Source organism: Perissodus microlepis, chromosome 12 (assembly GCF_051167445.1).
Source record: "Perissodus microlepis isolate ML-2025 ecotype Zambia chromosome 12, ASM5116744v1, whole genome shotgun sequence".
In the NCBI taxonomy this organism is placed as follows: domain Eukaryota; kingdom Metazoa; phylum Chordata; class Actinopteri; order Cichliformes; family Cichlidae; genus Perissodus; species Perissodus microlepis.
Window position 1 is genome coordinate 6,603,249 of NC_140472.1, and position 10,716 is coordinate 6,613,964.

Sequence of the window (10,716 nt, forward strand, 5' to 3'; positions counted from 1 at the left end):
CCAACCAAACCTCCCTTTGTGCTTCAAATCCCTCCCACTCTGAGACAAGGAGCTGAGAGAGAGAAAACAAGGGTCAATTATAAAGAAGAGAGAAAAGTGAAACCCTCCTCAGAAGGTCTTACTCGCATACCTGCAGTCGACCTGTGATGGACTCCTGTTTGGCGTTCACGTCATCCCAGCGGCGGCCCCACTCCCTTGCTGTTGCCAGCAGCCGAGTCTGCAGGGTGCCCTGGAAGAGCTGAGTTAATGTTCGACTCCTCCTGGTCAGGCGGGCTAGAGACCACACCACTGCTACAAAAGAATCCCTGACACTATTCCCAATCAGGCTCTCTACTATTTACGATTAGATAACTTTTATATTTTCTTCTGTTCTTTCCAGAATCTGACCAAAAGGGTGCAAACAACCCTCGCAGAGGCCAATAAAGTTGCAGAAGAAACCATCTCAGCCATGAGGACGGTGCGGAGCTTTGCCAACGAGAATGGAGAGGCCGATTCCTATTACGCCAAACTCTTAGTCATGTTCCAGCTCAACAAAAAACAAGCCCTGGCCTACGCTTGCTACATGTGGTCCAGTTGTGTAGGTATCTGCAGTTACCCTTTACATAATTCATCTGCATGGTTTATTTAGTGGTCTCTGTTTTAACCTTACAGCAAGGGATTTTTTGTGTGTTTTCCAGATCTCAGAGCTTGCTCTCGAGCTGGCTATCCTCTACTATGGAGGCCACCTTGTGATTACTAATCAGATGAGTAGCGGTGCCTTGATATCTTTTTTCATATACATGCTAGAGCTCGGCGAATGTCTTGAGGTATTTCATCTATCATTCTCCACAGGTCGTTTGTTTTCTGTTCTGAAGACATGACAATGAATTCATGTTGTCTTCACTTTGCAGAGCATTGCATCAGTGTACACGGGCCTCATGCAAGGCGTTGGAGCTGCTGAGAAGGTTTTTGAGTATCTGGATAGGAAACCCGAACACCCCTCTGATGGCACAGAGGCTCCGGAGACATGCGCCGGTCTGGTTGAATTTAAAGACGTCACGTTTGCCTACCCGACACGCCCTGAAACTGATATTCTCAAGGTTTGTCCTCAGGGATCCTGAACACCTGAAGAAATTATTCACAAGTGGTCTGTTTGACTCATGGTGGTAGAGATGAGGGCAGTTTACTGGAAGATTGCAACAATATAACCAACTAAATGAGGGTGAAGTTAGGATACGGTTGACATTATGTCTGCTTAGTTTGAAATGGGTCTTTTTGCAGGGGGTGTCATTCCTCCTGCGTCCCGGAGAAGTGACTGCCCTTGTGGGACCTTCAGGCAGTGGGAAGAGCTCCTGTGTGAGTCTTCTGGAAAATTTCTACCTTCCTCAGCAAGGCCAGGTGCTGCTGGATGGAAAGCCTGTTCAAAGCTTTCAGCATGACTACCTCCACTCCAAGGTTAGTCAGTGTATAAGACATTTTTATGTGTAATCTTTGTATTATTTATATATATGTATGTATGTATATATATATATATATATATATATATATATATATATATATATATATATAGACACACACACACACACACACACACACATACATATATATATATACATACACACACACACACACACACACACACACACACATATATATATATATATATATATATATATATATATTAGGGGTGCAACGATACTCGTATCGATATTGAACCGTTCGATACAGTGCTTTCGGTTTGGTATGCATATGTATCGAACAATACAAATTTTTTTATTTATTTTATCAACTTTTCTTCTGACGATGCTGTCTGTGTTGAGCGCTCAGTGGATCTGCGCTCGACAGTGCAGCCTAGGCGGAGTAGTCGAACGCAGATTCACTGAGCGCAGGGCAAGCTAGCGAGACAGACGTTAAGCTCTCCTTGCAACATGGCAAATTGAACCTCCCCCACCAGATGTGGCGTTTGGAACTATTTTGGTTTTCATGTGATGTATGACCCTGAAGGTAAGCGAGTCATGGACTAAAGTAAAACAGTATGTTGGACGTGCCACGCAATGCTCAATTACATGGGTGGGAACTAGTGTGTTAGCGCAGTTAGCTCGTTAACGTGTTGGCCGTCCAGCCCCACGCACGGGGCGATCCGCAGTAGCTCGTTAACGGAGATTTGCCGTGTTGTGGCGTTAACGTCATTTCAACGAGATTAACGCTGACAGCACTAGTGGGAACACAACGAATATGACTGCACATTTACTCCGACATCATCCTAGTGCAAAGACAAGTGGAAGCAGACAAAAACAACAAGCACGCATGCTACAAACTTTACCGGAGTCATTTAGACAGCCGTTAGCACATGATTCTCCTTATGGGGACCTGATATGTTTAATATGCTGCTGAGAATATACCCCAGAAGAAGCATATAGTATAGCTTTTATTTTGGAAAGAGCAATTTCTCTGTAATAAACTCTCTTTTCCAAAGATGAGTGATTTCTCGATCAGATAGATTTATTTTTTTCTTACTTTGTTGTTTCAGCAACATTACATTTAAAAACTGTACTTTTGAGTTAAAATATATATTTATAATTTTAATAAATGACAAATTAAAAAAGCATGAACATTTTTTTGTATCGAAAAAATATCAAACCGTGACACCAAAGTATGGAACTGAACCGAACCGTGAATTTTGTGTATCGTTGCACCCCTAATATATATATATTAGTGCTGTCAATAGATTAAAAAAATTAACTAATTAATCTCACAATTTTCTGTCATTAATCGCAATTACTTGATCAATAGCCTGGCTACAATTACACTTTTTCAACTTTATATTTAAGCTTGTGACTGACATTTATGCAATATAATGATGTAAATGGAGAATAAACACAAAGAATGTGTGCTTAAATTCAAAGAGAATTTGAATAGTTTTCTTCAGTCTTTTAGCACAGGAGCTCTCCTGTGAAATACAACTTTTTTAAAAACTTTTTTAATAATAGGTAATAGATATAATATATATTAGTGCTGTCAAACAATTAAATTTTTTTTTATCAGATTTATCACTGGGTTACTGTGGATTAATTTTGATTAATCACAATTAAATATCATTTATTTTTATACTATATATGTATCGCATTTCATTTTGCATGAGCAAACAGAAAAAAGGGGGAAAATATACACACTTAACATTTTTATTGAACATCTTGAACATTCATGTTAACAAAAGCCTCTGTAAACATTTATCCTCTCTCTCTGTCACTCTTGGGGAGGCACTTCAAGTCCTTGAAACGAGGAACCAAAACTATGTAAAGTGCATTTTCTCAACGACATTAACAGGTCTGCAATTTGTTGCAATCCACTTGGCAATTGTGTCAGTCAGTATGTCCGAGGTAGACTTCCTGAGTCCCGGATGCTCCGTGAGTGGTTTGTCGCAAGCTGGGTGACGCGTTAGCCACAGTCCTAGCAGCACGCCCGGCTAAAGTATTCTTCGCATCAATGTGATTTTAAGCTGGAAGTGCTTCGGTGAAAAGAAAATTCCTTCTTGCACAATGTGCATAATACTTAATGTCTGTCGACTGTTCCGTCTTGTTATTTTTTTAATACTCAAATTTCCCATCGAGAGGGCCAATGTGTGTTTATCATCTTCCATATTGAGTTGATTGGTTCAGCTGCCCGTCACTACCAGATCAACTGCCCATTTGCGCATGTGCGAAGGTAACTCTACTTGGACAAACTGCCTGAAATGCGTTGACAGAAACATTTCAGGGATTTTGACTCATTCTGCACTCCAGATGCTTAATTGTGTTAAAAAATTTTAATCGTGTTGACCTTGATGGCGGATTAATTTGCGTTAATGTGTTAATTTTGACAGCACTAATATGTATATGTATATATGTATATGTATATATATGTATATGTATATGTGTGTGTATATATATATATATGTATATGTGTGTATATATGTATATGTGTGTATATATATATATATATGTATATGTGTGTATATATATGTATATGTGTGTATATATATATATATGTGTGTATATATGTGTGTATATATATATATGTGTATATGTATATATATGTGTATATATATATGTGTGTATATATGTGTGTATATATATATATGTGTATATGTATATATATGTGTATATATATATGTGTGTATATATATATATATGTATATGTATATATATATATATGTATATGTATATATATATATATGTATATGTATATATATATATATGTATATGTGTATATATATATGTATATATATGTGTGTGTATGTATGTATGTATGTATATATATATATATGTGTGTGTATGTATGTATGTATGTATGTATATATATATATATGTGTGTGTATGTATGTATGTATGTATATATATATATATGTGTGTGTATGTATGTATGTATGTATATATATATATATATATATATATATATGTGTATGTGTATGTATGTATGTATGTATGTATATATATATATATATATATATATATATATATGTGTATGTGTATGTATATATATATATATATATATATATATATATATATATATATATATGTATATATGTATGTGTATATATGTATGTGTATATATATGTGTATATGTGTATATATGTGTGTGTGTATGTGTATATGTGTATATATGTGTGTGTATATATACACACACGCAGGGTACCTGATCACGGGCAGGGCGTAAGTGTTGATGGCCCGGATCTTGTTCTTACCGTTCAGCTGACTCCTCAGGACTTGCCTGACCCTCTGCAGGTACTTGGTCGTTGCAGCCTTTCTAGCGGCCTCTTCATGGTTCCCATTCGCCTGCGGGATCCCCAGGTACTTGTAACTGTCCTCTATGTCTGCAATGTTGCCTTCTGGTAGTTCAATCCCCTCAGTTCTGACTACCTTCCCTCTCTTCGTTACCATTCGACTACACTTCTCCAGTCCGAACGACATTCCAATGTCATTGCTGTATAGCCTGGTAGTGTGGATCAGTGAATCGATGTCTCGTTCACTCTTGGCATACAGCTTGATGTCATCCATGTACAGGAGGTGGCTGACAACTGCTCCGTTCCGTAGTCGGTATCCGTAGCCAGTCTTGTTAATGATCTCACTGAGGGGGTTCAGGCCTATGCAGAACAGCAGTGGGGACAGAGCATCTCCTTGGTAGATCCCGCACTTGATGGTGACTTGTGCTATGGGCTTGGAGTTGGCCTCTAGTGTTGTACGCCACATCCCCATTGAGTTCCTGATGAAGGCTCTTAGGGTCCTGTTGATCTTGTACAATTCTAAGCATTCCAGGATCCAGCTGTGGGGCATTGAGTCATAGGCCTTCTTGTAATCAATCCAGGCAGTGCACAGGTTGGTCAGTCTGGTCTTGCAGTCTCGGCTGACTGTTCTGTCTACCAGTAGCTGGTGTTTTGCACCTCTGGTATTCTTGCCAATCCCTTTCTGTGCCCCACTCATGTATTGACCCATGTGCCTGTTCATCTTAGCCGATATGATGCCTGACAGGAGCTTCCATGTAGTACTGAGGCAGGTTATTGGTCGGTAGTTGGATGGGACCGGTCCCTTCTTGGGGTCCTTGGGGATCAGGACCGTTCGACCTTCGGTTAGCCATTCCGGGTGTCTCTCGTTAACTAGCAGCTGGTTCATTTGTGCTGCCAGACGCTCGTGGAGTGCAGTCAGCTTCTTCAGCCAGTAGGCGTGAACCATGTCGGGCCCTGGTGCTGTCCAACTCTTCATACTGGAGACCCTTTCTTGGATATCTGCCACTGTGATGGTTACTGGTCCCTGTTCAGGGAGGTCGCTATTGTCTGCCCTCAGATCCACTAGCCACTGAGCATTGCCGTTATGGGTTGCGTCCTTCTCCCATATGCTCTTCCAGTATTGCTCCGTCTCCAGCCTTGGTGGTGCTGTTCTCTTATTGTTCCCTTGCCACTGAGAGTACACCTTTGCTGGTTCTGTGGAGAACAGCTGGTTTATTCTCCTGCCTTCTATCTCTCTGGTGTACCTCCTCAAGTGGCTGGCCAAGGCTGTGAGTCTTTGCTTGGCAGTTTCCAAGGCCTCAGGCCTTGGACAGTTTGCTGTATTTCTTATGCACCTTCTTTGCCGCACCTTTCTGCAACTCCGTTAGTTGGCTAACCTCCCTCCGTGCTGCTTTGATCTTGCTCTCTAGCCTCCTTCTCCATGGAGGGTACAGCCTTTCACATCGGACGCAGGATGTGCTGCTAATGCTAACTGCTAACTAAAAGCAAAGGATCCAGAATTTGTTGCGCTGGCTGCTGGGCTCTGTGGGTTTTTGCAGCAGCTCTACCTGTACTAGATGCACCTGCTCCTTGTCTTTTCTATCTCTGACTTTATGTCCTCTACAAGAGTTTCTGTTTTTTTTGCTGGTTCTTCAAATGTTCAATAAAAACATGTATGCTAATTCATAACGAAGAAAGCTTTGTAATGAAGACTGTCATTTCCAAAACACTGCCCGCCCCCACCCCGCGGTCCGCAGCGCTGTTGAAAAGGCTGTGGAAGTCCCTATATTAAACACGTAGACCTGTGACACAAAAATCACCAAACTCGGACGACCACAGACTGTTTTCCTTCGTGGTGATGAAGGAAAACGCTGGGTTGGCATGTAAAAGGGCATTTATTCCCTTCAAAGACCTGCAGTTCAAAAAAAGCGCCCCTCCAACAGCCAAACCCATCTGTTCTCTGATTGGATTGTTACATTTGTGATTGACATGACATTGACCAATCAGATGAAAGGAAGAAAAATAGGGTCAAAATTCGTACTTGTAACTTGCAGGGGTATTTTTTCTAAGTCCACACACAAATCTTTTTTACGCACACACAAATCTTTTTTACACATACAAATCTTTTTTACGCACACACAAATCTTTTTTACACATACAAATCTTTTTTACAAGTACAAAATATTTATGACCACATTTTGAGCCCATATGTTAGTCTTCAGCATAAAGTAATTTCTATTCTTTATTGTGTGTCTGCAGGTGGCTCTTGTAGGTCAAGAGCCTGTGCTGTTTGCCCGCACAGTTGAGGAGAACATTACCTATGGCCTGACTGATGTCCCCAGGGAGGCAGTGCTGCAGGCTGCCACCAAGGCTAATGCTCATGATTTTATTACCACTCTCCCTAAAGGCTATGAAACAAGTAATCATTAAATCTGTTCATTTGTAAATCAGCTTTTTATGTGCTCTATGTGTAATGGACATGCTTGTTAAGCTGGGACCTCAAGAGGAAAAGTCACATTTAACATCGGTCCCTGGCAGATTTGTTTTACTATACAGAGCTTTACTGTACATTGCAAAGCTGCTTGCAGAGGCATCAGAAACTATAGGTTGGCTGATACAGCTTAAGTAGCATGCACCATTTGAGATCTGCCAATAGGATGTGTGGAAAAGTAAGAAGTGACCATGAGATAGTATGGCTGACACTGAGATCAGCTGATTTGCCAGGCTTGCCAGCTGAGCCTGACTCTAGGGTCTGCTTAAAACTAACACAGTGCTCAGATTTAAATGCACAAATATCACAGCCATACAAAAAATAGAGCTATGTTCTTTAATAAAGAAATGGAGATGTGTTTCATAAGATGAAATTATGTATTTGACTGACTTTTACCTTACTGTTTTCTTGAGGTGTTGGCGAGAAGGGCACACAGTTGTCAGGGGGACAGAAACAAAGGGTTGCCATTGCAAGAGCTCTCATCCGCAACCCTCGTGTTCTTGTCCTGGATGAAGCCACTAGCGCTCTGGATGCAGAAAGTGAACACATTGTAAGTGTTATCAAAGCCAGAGGAGAGCTTCAGTACAGCAGCTGTTACCAAGCAGACATGCAGCATATTTGCATTATGGAATAATATAGAGGTGTTGATGTATTTGCTGAATTCACTACAGGTTCAACAGGCTTTGAACAATGTCCTACGGGACCACACCGTGTTGGTGATCGCCCATCGGCTCAGCACAGTGGAGAAGGCAGACAACATTATTGTAATTGACAGGGGCCACGTGGCAGAACAGGGATCTCACAGTGAGCTGATGGCCAGCGGCGGACTCTACTCTAAGCTGGTTCAGCGGCAGGTCCTGGGCATCGAGACCGGGGAGGAGGACCTACACTCGCCACAAAACGCCAGCTGGAAGTCAGGTGGAGGACAGCAGTGGAGAGGACGAAGCAGCAGCGGCAGCCTGAGCGAGTCTGAGTGTAGTGTGCGTTACTGAGAACGACCTGCAGTGTGTAGATGTGGCACTGGAATGTAATTAAGTTAAAAATACTTAAATCTGCATTTGGGTTTGTAATCTGTTGGACAAAGACACAAGTTTTGTAGTGTTTCACCTGCACACTACCACAGTGGATTTTAAATTCATCAATATGAGACTGATGTGCAGACTTTTAGCTTTAATTCAGGGGGTTTCATTGGCAAAACTTTGCTATTAACAGATTAACGGTTGCATTATGGGCATTGTTTTAAATGTTTTTAAACGAAAGAAAGAATTCTGTCATCATGCACTTCAATTGTTTTGCTGTCTTGTTTTAGGTTAGTTCAGGTTTTGCAGCCTAATGATGGCCTCCCTCACTTGCACTGACCTCTCTTTGGGTTCATATTTAAAATTACAGTGAAAAGCTATAAAATACACATTCAGCACTTTAAATCAATTTCAGATATTATGTTGGTGTCATTGGTAATGAAATAGCAAGGGAATGGGCCTCAGCTGGCCATGAAAGTTCTTGTACAGCTACAGGGACAAAAAAATGACAAATTGTATGTCTCCAACAAATTATTGACCTATGTGTTTCCAAACATATAAAACAGGGTGGGGACAAATAAAACTTGAATGAATAGCCTGTTTGGATATTATATTAGCTTTAAGGAAAATGTGTTTCTGTTGATGTGCTACAAGAGAGGCGTGGTTGTATTTTGTGTTTTTGTTTACCTCTGTATTGCACTCCAGCAATAATTATTATTTTGTTGAAACTTCCTCAGGATTTAGTTCTGCTGTTGTATTGTTTACGCTGGAGCAGGCATGGAGATGCTGGCTTGTTTTTACTGCGTGGAGTAGGTGGTATTATTAGTAAAAGGAAAAGACAGGTGCCTTTGTCTGTGGAATAGTGTGCAATAAGAATATTATATGATTGAAAATGAATAGCACTACAGAAACATACTGCAATTGTATTTAACACTGACAATGAAAAGTAAATGTAGCTAAATAAAATATTCCTTTATTTTTGCAGACATGTTATATATGTATGTATATATGGCAAGTGAATATATTCTGTATATGATGGTAAAATCCCCTTTTTAAATGGCAATAATGGATCATGAAATATTAATCTTACAGTCTCATCTACGCTGTGTCTGTTGTAATACTGGTAAAACATCCCAAATAAAATTCTGAATTATATTTATGTTGCTTCAATGACAGTGACTACAACTGAAATAACATTTATTTATAGACTGAAAATGACTGAAACTTTAGTAACTAACCAATATGCAAATGTTATAGCAAAAATTGACTATTAACCATAAAGTCTATACAATTGCCAATTTGCTGTTTCTTCTACGTTGTTCCATCAAAATAAGAAGGCTTCAGGAATCTATGATGGATATTTTACACTATACTACGATTATGAAAACAATTGTCATTTAGCCCTGGCCACAAACCGTCATCCACTGGGCTCAGGCCACCTCTTTGCTTTTACACTAGCGCCATCTAGTGTTGTTGTCACGGTCACGCATTTTAAATAAAGACTACTTGAGAATCTTTTAGTCATTAGCAATAAAACTCTCTCTATAAAAACTGTGTTAAACACATATTTCCTGATTAAAACCTAATTTCTTTTTTCTTTTTTAAAGATGAATGATTTGCAAATCATCAAAGCCTTTCATTTAAAATTGTACAAAAAAAATTTCTACAAGTATGTGTAAAGCTTAAAATGGCCAATGTACATTAAACTAAGTAGATTAACTTACAAAGGTTCAGTAGCTTGGTCTGATATAAACGGAGCATTTCAAATCTTCCTCCCTGCTTAGTAAAAGAGAACTGTGGGCAGATAGTTTGCTATTTAAGAATACTGTTGCTCAACGCAAAGTTAAAAGAGTTTGAGGATTTCAGTACCAACATTTTGTGTGTGTGTGTGTGTGTGTGTGTGTGTAAATGGTAGAGATTGCATCCTCAGTACTAAAAACAAGAGGAATCATATAATTCTAAATAGGTTTTTTATTTTTTGTTTTATTTATGAAATTTTTTTATTTCATTAAGATACTGCCAAAACACATTCCTTATGTATTACAGCAACATGGCTTTTTAACAAATGGGCGCAGGTTCTACTCTGGCCTGCCTGCAGCCCAGAACTGTCACCCACTGGAAATATTTGGCCTACTGTTACCTGACAAAGCATTCATGAGCTGCAGAGCAGCTGAAATCTAAGATCAAGTTATCAAACTACAGCATTGGTCTTCTCAGTTCCCAAAAGCTTGTAGAGTGCTGTTAAAAGAAAACCATGATGCCACATATGGGAAGCATGCTCCTGTTCTCACATTAAAAAAAAAAAAAAAAAAATTCAACTATATACACTGTATATAGATTACAATATATAGGGGTAAAGATTTACATACCTCGTCCATCTCCTATACCATTTTTTGTTACACTATATATATTGTAATCTAAATGCGTATTTTTTAAATGGTTTTTAATGGTCTTTTACGTTGGTTTTTTTTTGTCACTTTCAACAT

The 10,716-nt window shown here is 39.5% G+C and overlaps 1 protein-coding gene across 1 annotated transcript in view; it reads left to right on the plus strand.

Moving 5' to 3' along the window:
• Nucleotides 1-9,385, plus strand: part of abcb9 (ATP-binding cassette, sub-family B (MDR/TAP), member 9) — a 19,906-nt gene extending 10,521 nt beyond the window's left edge. The window contains exons 5-11 of the mRNA XM_084946550.1: nt 380-577; nt 678-806; nt 891-1,079; nt 1,261-1,434; nt 6,980-7,139; nt 7,625-7,761; nt 7,883-9,385. Coding sequence (XP_084802676.1) covers nt 380-577; nt 678-806; nt 891-1,079; nt 1,261-1,434; nt 6,980-7,139; nt 7,625-7,761; nt 7,883-8,203 — 1,308 coding nt within the window. The 3' untranslated portion in view covers nt 8,204-9,385. The remainder of the gene's footprint in view (nt 1-379; nt 578-677; nt 807-890; nt 1,080-1,260; nt 1,435-6,979; nt 7,140-7,624; nt 7,762-7,882) is intronic.
• The last annotated feature ends 1,331 nt before the right edge of the window (nt 9,386-10,716 follow it).